General features: G+C 43.3%; 1 protein-coding gene across 7 annotated transcripts in view; it reads left to right on the top strand.

The window, feature by feature from the left end:
* The window catches only part of si:dkey-237h12.3 (teneurin-3), a 151,963-nt gene that overhangs the window by 116,572 nt on the left and 20,497 nt on the right, over positions 1–14,894 (top strand). For 4 of the 7 annotated variants that reach the window (XM_061079495.1, XM_061079497.1, XM_061079498.1 and 1 more), the window contains 2 exons: positions 347–490; positions 9,602–9,851. In XM_061079495.1, coding sequence (XP_060935478.1) covers positions 347–490; positions 9,602–9,851 — 394 coding nt within the window. Of the gene's footprint in view, positions 1–346; positions 491–9,601; positions 9,852–12,844; positions 12,866–14,894 lie in introns of all 7 variants that reach the window. The other 3 variants (XM_061079494.1, XM_061079496.1, XM_061079499.1) reach the window with 1 other exon arrangement.

Raw genomic sequence — 14,894 nt, 5'->3', positions numbered from 1 at the left:
TCCATCTGAGCTTTTTATTGTCTAAATAATTCATGCCACTTTACACACTATTCCGCGGTTGCGCTTGATTTTGCACTCGCACAATATAAAACAGACAAATGAGAAGAGAGCCCATAAAATACAAACTGTGCAGGTGAAACACAGAAACCCCACAGGTCTGCTAAAATCATCCCAGCTGGAGGAAATTACCGAGGCAATGAGAGCGCCGGAGCAGCGGATACAGAAAACAGCGGCAACGTGTGCTGAATGTCTTATGGAGCGCAGGCCTCATTGCAGCTGTAAGTGTCAGGTAAGCAGGTTGCCCGCCCCTCCGCTCACCACAGGCCTCTGCTGTTGTTACTTTCAGTGTCGGTGGGATACGAGTACGAGTCCTGCCTGGATGTGGTGCTCTGGGAGAAGAGGACGGCCGTGCTGCAAGGCTTCGAGCTGGACGCCGCCAACATGGGGGGGTGGATGTTAGACAAACACCACATACTGGACATTCAGAACGGTAAGGAAATGCTCATGTGTACATGTGGGGTGTGAATGTGTGCGTCCTGAGTAGGGTTGCAAAATTCCGGGAATATGTTGGAAACTTTCCATGGGAATTAACGGGAATTAACTGGAAATTTTTTGGGTAATTTATACTAACTGTATTTACCTTGTCATATACAGACATAAATATAAACATTTTGCTTATTTATAGGCTGATTTGAGCCCTGAGGAAACTTTGGGGACTTGACTATATGCTTCTGCATCTTTGTGTCATTCGTAACATAGGTCTTTGCACAGTGTTTTCAAATGTACACAGCCTTTCCTTCTACATTGGATGGGGTGAAATGTCTCCACACATGAGATAGTGCACGTGGCATTGTTCTGTAAAATAAGATGAGAAAAAAGTGTGTAAAAAAATACTAATGCAATGCCAGAGATATAAACAGTTAGCCAAACGTCTGTAAACATATTTTACAATTGATGGATAAATTAATGGAAATAGGCCAGATGAACAGATGAACAATCCTCAATCAGCATGCTAATGTATTTTCCTGAGTAATATCATTGAAACTTACCTGACTAGTCCTGCACACTACAGCAGGCCTCAATAGCCCTGCTGTAGAGAGAAGGATGCTGGGAGTTATCTGTGCATGTGATGGAAGAATGCACAGTGGAGGGTTGAAATTCAACATGCAGTGTGTGCTGCATTACATACATCTTTAAAATAGTGTTTTGAATTATGTTTAATTTGCGTAGTTTTGTTTTTTTTCAAAATTCCCGAGCTTAAATTCCCATGGAAATTTACCAGAAAATGTCCGCCCCTTTGCAACCCTAGTCCTGAGGTAGTTGGACTCTTAGGGTTACAGGAAGGCAGTCTTCACCCGGAATCACCCTCGATAAATATGTGAATCAAAATGAATTATGGTTCGTCATCCCATCTGGAGATAATAGAGGAGAGTTTTGAAGGGCTGATCATTCACAGTAATGATCGAATAAATCAGCGAGTAAGTCACGAGGGGGGGCACGGCTCGCCACGGATTCCACACGGCTCAGCTATTCCAGGACGACGGCCTGTTGGCTGCTCATGAAGGCTTTTGATGAACAGGCGTCATGTTTAATTCTTGCATTAATTCAATAAAGCAAATTAAATTTCTTGCTCTGTCATCAACCGGGGATCGCTTTAATCGCCAAGTACAATAAACGGACAAGAGTCGGCGTCTTTGTGGTGCCGGTGCAGCGACGAGAGGAAGTGAAACGTACATAATGAAACTATCAGATATACAGACATCACCGAGTCATGCCTGAGTTACGGCACCGGGAGGTCACACACTATCATCTAGAGAATTCAGAGCCGTGTTTTAACAGCGCAGGCAGTAATGTGACCGCAATTATAGGAAGTAGGCCTCAGGGTGGTGTGCGTTGTCAGTTTGCCAGGCCGCTGTTTTGACATGAAACCCACTCCTGCTCACAACTGTTGTTCCAGTTGTCCGACGCAATTTGTGTCCCTTTCATCTGGGAGATAGTGGAGGTTACAGTCATGGCCCTCAGCTGAGTCCTGAGTCTTAAGCTGTCAGATCGGACTTCTTGACTGGATGCTCCGTTGGTTTCTCTTGCATGTTTACATTTCTTTTCTTTGGGGTTTGTTTTTGGTGATTTAAATCAGTAGTACCCAACTATTTGTAGTCATGGATGGATGGGAGGAGTCTGGTAGCTCTATGTAGGTAGGTTTGTTGGCAGGTAGGAAGGTAAGTTCTATAGGTTGGTTGGTATAGGTAGGTCGTAAGGTAACTGTAGGTATGGAGGTTTGTTAATAGGTAGGTAGGTAGGTTTGTATAGGTTGGTTGGTTTGTAGATAGGTAGGTTGATGGGTTTAGTTCTAGCCAGATTATTGTTTCTTACAGTCATGTGTTCCTTCAGTTCTTCTGATTCAACATTATTTGTATCACTAAGGAAGAGAAAATGTGAAATATTACAGCTGATGTAATGTATAGATGTGGACCAGATGTTTTGGATCCATCCATTCATCCTTTCTCAGCCTTTTTGTTTCTAGACATCCAAAACAGATCCAGTGGTTTTGAGTGTGTGGGTCAAAGGCATTGTGAAATAAAAGATTCCACATTTAACATGTAGATTGAACTGTGAATCACTTAAAATAACAATAACCTTTGCAGCGTCTCTCTGACTTTGAGCGGCTGTCAAGTCAAAAAATGAGTTTTCAGAGGACTTTGTGTTAAAGATAAGGATAAATAAAACTCCATCACCCGGAGGAAGATAATGTTTTTCATTTAAATGTGGAGAGTCTACTATTAAGATGAAATATTCCTTAAAGTCGTGTTTAATAGGACGGAATGAGGCTCAATATGCAGCAAAACATCTTCTAGCATGACCGGTTTGCCTTTTGTCAGCTTTTACACGTCAGAGATTTATTGTACACCTACGTTCACCTACTCATTCAGAGGTCGCAGTTTCCACCTAACAGGTTTTTTCTCTGATTCACTTCCCTTTGCAGTGTTTAGCAGGAGTTAAAATAAAGTCAATTTCTGAAGAAGCAGCAAAAGCGTCCAAATTTAGCAGAAGGTGAGCTTTTATCAGGCAACACAATCGGCCCTCAGCGGCTATCAACACTTTAGTGCTCGACGCCGTGAGGCTGCCTCACTGCAAAAGCTTTCACCGGCTTTTATTCTGTCATTGTTGCATTTATATTCAGTGCGACTGATGTATTACTAACTTTCAATTAAACCTCATTTGAGAGTTCTGCACCGGCTTGGTTCCTAAATGACACAAACTATCATAATAAAAAGCATGTATGTGATTAGGTTGCAGTATCTGAGGCGCCGCCGTTCGGTCCGGGGAGGGTGAAGAAGGTAATGAGGTTTGCTGGTTTAACAGCACACTATCAAAGTGTTTGTGCGGCTAATTGTGCATGAAAATAGACTCCAGCTCGTTGCCCATACGTGTCCGCGCTGCTGATATTGAATTAATACATATAACGTGTTCTTCAAAGCACATGGGGGGGAAGAAGTAGGGAGCGCAAGCAAGTAATCATAATCTTTGTGGCCCCTGACAGACCCCCGGTGACTGGTTACACGTACGATGTGAAGACGTTAACATGAGTTCTGGAGCCTGGTCTCATGCCCTCTGCAACCGCCTGGCTCAAAGGATAAATCTGGCACTGGCCACTGAGTCTTTCTTGGCCTGGTCCATGGAGCTTTAAATAAACCTCCGAGGTCATTTGTGTTACGAGATATTTTGGCAACCGGAGAAGCCTGTTTTGTTCAAAAAAAGAGATGTTGAGTGTAGTGTTTTCTAGCATCTTACTCGCACAACTGCACATTGGCAAGGGCACGACTATTTATTCTACAAGGCTCATCGGGTTTGCACGGTTATTGTAGTCCATCTCTTCTGGATGTATATTAGGTCCTCGCACATCTCGGGGATGTTACAAAGAGTCTTTTGTTGGACGTGGTTGTGGAAAAGCTGTCAGCGAGCCAGTTCCTCAAACAGATTCCTCTTCCTTTGCTTTGATGCTTCTCTGTCCTGCTTCTTTGTTGAACATTAAAAGAACAGACGTACTGAAGGGGGCCCATTGCCGAACCCAATCTGTCAAGCCGTCCAGGACGTGAAGTTTGTGAAGTGTGCGAAAGAACACGGAGATACGCCTGGAGCCTGACTGCTGCTGGTGCACTTTGTTTCATCCCACCTGTCTCAAAAGTGTAGCACACCCAAATCTTAAAGGCTTCATTGTGGCAGCATCACAGCCTGAGAGGCAGTTGTGAGAAGCATTTTTTTGTGTTCAACAGATAGGTGCATTCCTGTGTGTTATGTTTATGTATGGCGCATCCTTTATTAGACTGAGCTGCGCCGTGTGTGGATTTATCAGAAAATTGGTCGCTGTAGGTTTACGTGAAACCAGTGATGACAGAAATAAAACTTCAACCAGATGGTGTCGAGTTTTTCCTGCACAGTTAACGGCTGTGCCCCCCCCAAGGTGGTTTCACACTTTCCACTCGCCCCAAAAATAAATAGCAAAACTCTAACTAAAATTGAAAGGGAAAAAAATAATTTCAAATTAGTTGAGCAAACTTGTGTTTGTCTCATTTAGCCGTGGCTGACAGGAGCTTAATCAATTTGCCGAAAGGGTTTCATGCTGCAATCCTATTAGCTCGACTGAAGGACAGTAAGCTCTCTGAAGGCGCCTACAGATTCTGGATCTGTGCGACATGGATCTAATGAACGCGGCTACGACATCAACTTTGATCCACGACGACCGTGCGATAACGCCCACTGAATCGCACGCCACGACACATTGTTAGTTTGTCATCCTACATGTCTGACACTGACAAAGTCTTAGAAACGCCATTTTGGAGCCATGTTTAAAGATTTCACCACTTCTCTGTCAAGTTGTTCATCTTCTGCCTGGATCAGTGTGTTCCTGCCATGAGTCTGTGAAATGGTTTTTGGTAGAAGATTTGGTGTTTGCTCGTTTTTACAGTTTCCACATCCAAGTATCACAACTCCATCTATAATCCTGTCTGTCATTCCCCTCACACACACACATTCTCATTTTTATTACAGGGGTTGCGACTCGGCATCTAGTTTTATCTTCTTGCATTTTCTCACTCCAAACTGAATTATTCAGTCTTGCATCCGGCCACTTTTTTTTGACACGTGTGATTTATGGCCCTTGTGTGTTTTTTGGGCAACGAATGCAGTTCGATATCCTCAGTCGGCATGACGATGAATCCAAATATCACTGCTTGCCTTCATTGCTGCCCCCCGTATTGATTCTTTAATGCTGTAAACCTTGACTAATGTCTTCACCCCACATGTTAACAAGTGGTGGTCCTCTGCAGCCGCACAGAACTTTAGCTCCAGACGTTTCGCTATCGCTCTTTGTTGTGACTCCTGCTTCATTTTCGCATTGCTTCCAACATCTGAGGACTTTTTTTTCTTCCTCTCATGGCTTGTGGCCAAAGACCCGAGCAAAGACCCGTCTCTCTCTCTCTCTCTCTCTCTCTCTGCCTCCACTCCAGAGCCTGTCAGACTAGATAAGGCAAATTGCTGGTGTCTGTGCTTCAGTCATGTCCTCCTGCCCCCCCTCCTCCTCGGTTTCCTCGTAACGAGCAGATATGCCTTCCCCTCAAACTGTAGGGAAACTATCTCGGGGAACATAACTGTTTGTTAGTGGCCAGAGTTCTGGAACTCAGTATCTCGGAGGGAGCTTACACTCGTACAGCTCGCACACAGGCTGCATTAGAGGCACTGAGAGATCTTTCCACTTCCTTTATCGCGGTGAATCATCGGGAACACGGGTGGTATCTTTAGAATGACTCAGTGCAACGGAGACCAAAGAAGGACGGAGCAATTAAGACACTGCTGCTCCTCCCCTGCCGCTCTCTGTGCTCTCCATGTGTCACCAAGGTGACATTGCTCAGGGCGCTCCGACTTCTCTTCTTTCTTTTTTTTTTATATCAGGTATTGAGGCTCGGCCTGGCATTTGAACCATTAATCATCTCGGGAGCCGCGTTGTGGGCATTAAAGTATTTTCACTACACGACTCAAATTAGCCTTTTATCAAAAGAAATCTCGGCCTTCTGTCATGCTTCTATAAAAGTGGAATCAATTGAACAAACAGTCATCAGTGAGCCAATCTGAATATTTTAAGGACGCAGAGCGATGGCCATGGTGGTCGTGTAATGAGTTCTATTAACGGGAGGCAGGTTGGTGAATACGCTGGAGCAACAGCTTGTTCCACTCGGCTCCAATGTGCCCGTGCACTTTTCTATTTTCATCTTTGTTTTTCTCCGATAGACATTTGCCTTCAGGTTTGCTCCGCAGTCACTTTCATTTCTCTCTAATACACATTTATGTTTTGTTTTTCGTTCTCTTTCCATTACTATTTGGCAAATTTCCCACTGCTGCCAGAGTCAAAGTGTGTCTGGCTGTTTGCTGCAGATGACGTGAGCTGACATTACATTACAGGGCTGTGTAATTGCTGGATGAATCAGTATCGGAGTCATGTTTGGAGTGAGAGCGGGAGACAACCGATTCTCAGACTTTTCTAAAAAGCTCTTTCTCTCCGTGTGCCAAGCAAAACAGTGATTTAATTTCATTATTATTTTTCAATTCCTATCCAAAAGTCAAAACACGCCTCCACACATAGTCATTTATTAATCAATAGGCAGCCACGTCTCTAATTGTTAATCCATTCAGCTGCCGCACTTTGACTTGAAGTCTCCTCTGTGAAATCTGTTGAAAGCTTGTTTCAGTCTGAGCAGGAAAGAGAAAAACAACACGACTTTGCCAGATCGAAGAAATAGAGATTTTTTTCTCTTTTGTTTGCGGCTTTAACGATTCCATGAGAACTCAGAGCAGAGCGCGGTGAATTCATAAAATATGTATAAATAACTTTAAAGACTCTGAAGCCATTTTTGGTTGCGGCCACCGTCGGAGTCCTTCCCGTCCTCCGGCCCGCGGCGCCGGAGAGAGCGAGGAAACCAAATTCCCATCAGTGCGGCTCTCCAGCTGAGACGTCACGAGCTCGATCCTCGCCAACAATCATCAGCAGTAATGTGTCATGACCATGTGTCCTTCAGGGGAGAAAACGGAACCTTAATCTGCTCCCTCACTTCACAGCTGCTCCCCAGAAGAGTGGCAGCGGCTGTGTGTGTGTGAGTGAAAGAGTTCAGCGTCCATGCTGAGTGTGGACTGGTCGTGGGGGGGGCAAGCCGGTGATTGATTGGTGTATTTAATCTATTCCATTATGTTGTCTAATAGCCTACGGTAAGACTCGTGTACAGTAAACCGTAATGGAAGTGTAAACAGAACAGGCCGCGGCAGTTTGCCAAAATGACCTCAGAATTCGTTTTTTATTTTCCCTTCTTCCTCCTCTCATCTGAACGCCTCCTCTACGACTTCACTGCTACAACTGATCCATGTCATACATACCGCATTAGGCTTCTGGATATTAGAAACATCTTTGTCTTTTTTTTTCTCTGGGGAATGTTAAAAAGCTATTACACGTGAAATTCTAGTCACGCTATTTGTCATTTGTCGCCATGTTTTTCTCTCCGCGCTGCGTCAACCTTCCTGCTCAGCGCCGTGCGTTTCGTTCACTGAGCAGACACATGGATCACATTTCAATTAAAGTCCCAAGGTCGCACATTTGATGGCGTCACGCATAAAGCTGTCCCCCAGACCTATTTGTCTTTGTTAGAGGCTTCGGGAGGTGCAACGCTCTGGAATACAAAAGACGGGATCGGTCAGATCGGCGAAAAGTCTCCGTTTGAATTTGTCCTTCAATCAATTAAATCAATGAGAGGAACTAATCAGTGGGTGGGGGGGGGGGTGGGCTCGATTTCACATACGTGGAAGGTTACGGGGGGGCTTCCAGCGTGACGCCGTGGGAGAGAGACATTATGTGTCCATTCAGTGGTGTCATAGATCCGCTAATTAGGACCGAGGCAGCGTGAAGTCAAACAAGTTACTTGATGTGAATAATTAACGGCTCCTAGCGTGCACGTCGTTCCGTTTGATGTGTTTTCCCCCTTTGAAGAGTGTAAGCGCCACCCCCCCCACCCACCTAAAAAAAAAAAAAAGAAAAGAAAGATCCAGTGAGTCCTCAGTGAAATGTTTGCAGACATTACAAGAGGAGGTACACGGGCCCGGTTTGATGTTTACCTCCTCTTCTCTGACCCGGGGAAATCAGGCCGATCTGTCGAGGAGAAAGATTCTTTTTTAGATCCAATATGTTCGAGCTCTGCGGGAGAAGTGGTTTTATAATAATGTCAGTTTGAGTTGATCTTCCACGTGTTTCCTCTTGTGCTGTCACCTGCTCTGCACTATATGAATCTGATCGTTGTCTTATCTTTAGGGCTGGGCAAGTTAACTCGTTTTAATCGAGTTAACTCAAGTGATGAGTTAACTCGATTAATTATTTTATCTCGCATTAACTCAGGTTTGATTATTTATTGTTTTATTGTGAAAGTCAGGCTTTTATTTTGTGAAAGTCTGTGGCTGACTGCTGCAGAACAGGAAAAAAGAATATAATGCTGCAGAACAGGAAAAAAGAAAATAATTGGCGGATAAACAATCGAGTTAACTCATCACTTGAGTTAACTCGATTAAAACGAGTTAACTTGCCCAGCCCTACTTATCTTTGTTAGTTAATTAAGCAAACACTTATTAATGTAGTGTATAATTAAACGCCCTAAAATTGTGTAGTAAACAACATTTGTGATTTTTTTGTTGTTGTAATGAAACACTTTCTAGTTAGAGCAAGGACCACAGTAACCACAGTAACAAGTCATTGGAAAGACATCTATTATGTCCTTAAGTATGTTTTTCTTTCAGCATGTTTATGATGATTTTTCAGCTGAACTAAAGATCTTTTCAGTAAATTAGCTCTCTTAAATTCAAAGGTTAAATAGGTGTAATTATTTGAAATAGGCATAGCTTCCTCCATGTCCTGTTTTGTCCTCTCTCATCACAATACTTCAGTTTTACATCTTTATTATGGAGCTAGAGTCGGGACCCAGTTAGATAGGTCAAGCATCAACAGTGGAAGCAAGAGAAAAAACACAAATAAATGTCGAAAAACATTAACATGTCGTGTTTACATTTAGTTGTGTGTGAATTAAACAAGTACTAAACAAGATGTTATTCAGCAAAGCGTCTTTTTTTGAACCAGTTTCCCTTTTTACCTCCTGGCTCCAGTTCCATTTTTAAAACACTGGTTCTTTGCAATATAACATTTAGGGGTTGAGCTAATAAACATGTTTGAGTTAATACATATCTATATATATATATGCCTCTCTGGTTGAAGCTGGATATCTCTTCATCTGTATCATTAAGAAAGTCTCCCCCATGATGTTTATGTTCATCACAACTGATCCAACCACCACATATCGAATGAACCCTCTCAAATGTGTCGACCCCTTCCTTTAACATGTTCCATATCAGCCTGTTGCAAATGGACTGTTCCCATTTTAGCCGGATGTGTCATATACGAGCTGCATCTCAAGAGACTCTCTGGTTAGATAAAGGATAAGTAACGAGTCCATTATCTGCTCTCGGTGACACAAACACTCCGTGTCCTCATGCCTGCCCTCTTGCCCCCCCCCCCCAGGTATTCTGTACAAAGGCAGTGGAGAGAACCAGTTCATCTCCCTGCAGCCGCCTGTGATCTCCACGGTCATGGGCAACGGGCGGCGCCGGAGCATCTCCTGCCCCAGCTGTAACGGACAGGCCCAGGGCAACAAGCTGCTGGCGCCCGTGGCTCTGGCCTGGGGCATCGACGGGAGTCTGTACGTCGGAGACTTCAACTACATCCGCCGCATCTTCCCGTCGGGCAACGTCACGAGTATCATGGAGCTCCGGTAAGATCCAGGCCTTCGGTAGGGATTTAGTTTCTTAGACGGATTAGTTTTAAAGTTTATTTGTTTTGTTAAATGTGTCCAAACTGGTAAAAGTAATATTTTAAGAATTAACCTTGAAATGTGTGTTAAATTATCTACAATTTGTGTATTATTAAGATGAAAGAAAGAGGTTTAATGCAAAAGAGAATTTGCATTATACTGACTTTAAGTCATTCTGTTTGTTTTTTTTATAATTACTTGTATTTCAGCATTAAAAAAAAACAATTTGACAAATGTTAACTTTCACAAAAACAGAAAATAAACTTGAGGCCCTTGGTAGGGATTAAGTTTTTTAGGTGGATTGGTTTTTATACTTTATTTGTTTTGTTAAAAGTGTCCAAACTGGTAAACTTATTATTGAAATTTGTGTTAACTTGTCTTCAATTTGTGTAGTGTTAAGATGAAAGAAAGAGGTTTAATGCAAAAGAGATTTAGCATTATACTGACTTTACGTCTTTCTGTGTTTTTTTAATAATAACTTATATTTCAATATTTAAGCAGTTGTTCAGACAAATGTTAACTTTCACAAAAACAGAAAATCAACTTTTCTGCATTGTGTGCCCGGTTTTGGAGAGGGAAACTTGAAACTTGAGACGTCACAGTGGACAGACCTTCACTCACACACGTCTCTCCTCCTGCCCATAGAAATCTGAAATCCTTCCCCCATCCATCTCCATAATTAGGACAGACATCCTGTCTTCAGCGTGTAATTGGGATGATTTACGCCCTCATGCCAACTTGGCTTCTCTCTGCAATGACTCTGATTCGGCCAGTTGGCTTATTTCAAAGTAGCAGGTGTTGATTAAATGTACACCGGGCGATCATCCTGCTCGAGACGCGTAAATGACAAACATATGACGAGTGGCTCAAGGGGGGGGGGGGGGGGCGGGTCACATGGTGCGAGCAGGTCGCTGCACATCCAGCCGGGTGGAAGTCAGAGATAAGACGATGAGGCCTTGTCTCCACGACTACAGCTAGTTTCCCTCAGTTTCGACAGAGAATACCTGATTTGACAAATTATCTCCCTCCAGGCGAGAACACAGAAACCCCCCGTATCACCCTCTTTGTGATTGAGAGCCCCCCCAAAACACAAAGGAAAAAGTTTGTTCTGCTAAATCTCTGCATTAGTGTGGACAAGGCAAAAAAAGGTTGAGAAAAGAAATCCTCTCCAGCTCAGTAGCCTGCTGACGTACCTGCACATTGATCAGCAACTACAGGGCAGATTCTAGCATACTATGAATGGGGGGGGGGGGGCGCGATGCGGCAGCCGCTAAGGAGCATGCATGCTCAGCAACACTTTTCAGAAATGGTTTGTGTCTCCGAGCAACTATTGCACCCGCTTTGCAACGAGAGAAACACAAACCACTTCCGTGAAGAAGCCAAATTAAATTTTACTCTGACACAAAAGACACAAGTGAGGAGAGTTTTAATTCAAACTGCAGCAAAGATTTTAAACCATTACAGTAGAAGAAGTGTCCCTTTCTGTGCAAAATTCACTATATCTTCATCGTTTGCAGAGTATTTGCTTGTTTTCCTTTTCGATATTAGTATCTGAAACCAGAGCTGTTGGCATTTATGATGCATTGTGGCTGAGCGAGAGCCTAAACACATCATATGGGATTTCCCTTAATCTCTTTCAACAGCTCTGAGTGTAAAGGCGGCATTAGTGGCCAATGCTACAGTCGCAGAATCAATATTTCAATATGAGCGGTTGAATGGAGAAAAGCAGTGGTGATGCAGGATGAGGCTTTACGGAGATAGAAGCACGAGTTTCCCTCCCTGTGGTTTTTAACTCTCGGCCGCTGTCCCACTTCTCCACTTCTCCTGCGGAACCACTGTGATTTCTCCGGATGTGTTTGCTCTTCAAGGGGATGTTTTGACTTTCTGACTTTCGGCTGTTTTGTATTTTTCTCACCAGACACTTGTTAGGAGCAGGACGAGGTAGAGACCCCGGAATTTGGCTGGAGCGTTTAGGGTCATTGTGCAAAACAGAGGCGGCGGCGGCACCGTTGTGGAACTGCAATCGTCCAATTAGCATATTCATGACATCGCCGAGTCGCATTCTGATTCTGCTTAGTGTCACTCGCTTTCAGACCTTTATCTCTTTGCTCGTCTTCCTCACTCTGTGCTCACACATACACAGTGTTTTAATGTTCTCATTTACATGTTTGTTCCCCCGACAACGGAACCAGAACAAACCAGGGAGTGAGACGATGCGTCAGATTCTGATTTTAGAACCCTGATGTTACACAGACTGATAAGGAAAGTTAGAGGCAAAGAAACACATCGATTGATTTATTCGTTTTTATGGATTGAAACCTGGGCAGTGCTCAGAGAATCGGGTCTGGACATAACTGCAAATTCTTCTCATCTACTGGAAATATTTCAATTTAGAGGAGGAGTGGCGCCTCGATAAACCGTGCATGAGAAGTTATATCATCAACACGCCCACTCGCTGGCTCAATTAAACATCGCACAGACTTCTTGTGAAGTCCTGTTCGGCTGATTAGGACGAATGTGTTTAACACTCACACTCTCACAGTGCTAAAGCAAACTGCTGCTCTACCTCAGGGACACGTTTCCCTTTAGGTTCCGGGATTGTACCGGCGACTGTCTTCTACGGAAAGGCGCTAAAACCATGCCTGAGTTGTTGTTCGCTGCTTTTTTTTGGGGCCCTTGTTTCTTAATATTCCATATAGGTCAAATAAAGGAATATTAAGACTGTGGTCTGACCAATACTGTATTTTCGGGTCACACAAACACACGGATGACGTTTACACTGATTCAGATTTACAGTATCTGAGATATAGGACAAGTCATTTTTACAAGAAAGCTGTCTGGTGGACAAATAACACTGAAAATAAGAAAAGTCAAAGTATCCCTTTGTGAGATTGATGAATTTCATTGTATTGATTCTTCTCCTCTTTTCCTGCTCCTCCTGTTCCCTGTCGTAGAAATAAAGACTTTAGACACAGGTAGGTGTTTGAACCTGAGTGCATGTTTTCCTCTCGCTCTCCCGACATCATCACCTCCATCATCTGCTCCAGTACCTACACGAGTAGCTCTCTCTTTTTTACCTTCACCTTTAGCACCACTGATTAGCAAGTGTAATTATAACAAACACAGTTATCGGTTGATTACATCTAAATAAGAAGATTGGTTTCACGCTCTTTCAGGATCGTGCGACGTGATTATCGACGGCGCGGCCACGACATACGCTGGGACCCTGGTACAGATTAGAAGAAAGAATTGAGTAGTAACATCCAAAGCAGGGTGTTAATGTAAATTTATACAATCAGCATATATGTGTATACATTATAATGCAGTCCAGTACAACAGTGCTGCAATTAACAGTGCCGTCGTGAAGCTTATAATTACATTTCCCGTAATGGCGCTCGGCAGATGCTGTTATCCGCCGGGGGGGGGAGATTACACAACTGCTTTGTATTCATGATTAAGACAACGGCATCGAATCCAGTGACGCTGCAGATTGGTGGGAATTAGGTTGTCCTGTGATTAACTTGACCAGTAGAGCCAGAGGTGCTCCGCCGAGGAAACTGGAATAACTTTATTAAGCCGCCCATCGAGGGTTAACGTCTCTGGCGTGACCACGAAAGGATGTGCTGCGTGTTCCTGTTCGCTGAATTTAAAATCAACACCAATTTGTCTGATTTGTTTGCAGCAGCACTTTACCACAGAGTCCGTTGTCTCTCCTTCATTTGATTCTAGCTGCAGGTGCAGTATAGTTTTTGATTAGTGCCTGGATCACAGTATTTTTTTTTTTCCTGTAAGCTTTGTGAGCTTAATTGACCCTCAGAGAGAATAAAAGCCCCCCCGCCGCAGCGCTGTGAAACATGATTTGTCATCAGTCACCCGGATAAACTTTTCCTTTATTTTATAAGATCTGTGGGCGTCCGCAGCTGCAGGATAGTTGACCCCAACGGTCCAGGTCATTGTCAGACCATGTGACTTGTGTATTATTATTTTTTTTTATATCCTACATTGACTAGAACTCAAAGGCTACAACAGATCTTTCTGTTTGTTCGTTTTCTCTTTGGTCGAAGCCAAAGGAAACAATCTGCAGCCATGAAACACACACACTTAGAAAACTGTGTGATCTGTGTAAAGACTGGAATGTTCCTCTCCTCCCCACATCCACACAAACTATTCTGAAAGTTGTTCAGAGATGTTCTGTTTGTTTTTTGTGAAATAAAGTGATTGCATTCAGATTAAATCCCACTCCTGGCTGTGTCGGCCATGGCAACAAGGTCTTATGCTAATTATGAGCTTCTACAGGAAGCCAGTGAATAATAACGATAATGATAATAGTAAACTTTATTCATACAGCTCCTTTTAAATCAGTTACAAGGTGTTTTACAAGCTAAGACTAAGGAATTAAAGGCAAACAATTGGAAACAATAACCGATTTTAGATCCCGGAACATTACGGCGGAGAGATATAAAAATGTTATAGATTAGAAAAGAGTAAAAATAAGTATTCCGCTCAGAGAGCACCGTCCTCCCTTATGAAGCCACATTAAAATTCTCTAGATCCAAGTTTTTATTTGGTTTTGCACCAAATTGCCCACACATAAATGTGCCCTGAATTAACAACATGTAGACAAGACGTCCTCTTGCAAGTTTAAATAAAGTGAAGAGAAGTCTGGATCCGCCCCCTGGTCCAGAGCCGCCCTAAATATGTATTATGTCCTGACTCATATCACATCCTTCCAACAACTTCTGTGGTCATCCATCCAGCAGCTCGAGTGTGGAACTCCTTAGCAGAGGCAATAAAACTGTAGAAAATGATCAGAGCCAGATCAGAGACCAAAGAGAAAAATTGAGGATGAATTTTGACCTTGGGTCCCGTGAAAGCAGACTGATAAAAACCTGTCCTGAAGTGGAAGTTAAAACAAGGACAATAAAGAAGTGTGAGGAAATATAAAAGCACAGGTTGATATGAGACTTTCTGGATTCTGGATCATCGGAGGCGTGTGGTTACCTG

The sequence above is a fragment of the Limanda limanda genome, chromosome 10, assembly GCF_963576545.1.
Source record: "Limanda limanda chromosome 10, fLimLim1.1, whole genome shotgun sequence".
NCBI lineage: Eukaryota > Metazoa > Chordata > Actinopteri > Pleuronectiformes > Pleuronectidae > Limanda > Limanda limanda.
Note: the sequence above shows the minus strand (reverse complement) of the source record. Positions and strands in the feature narration are given on the sequence as shown.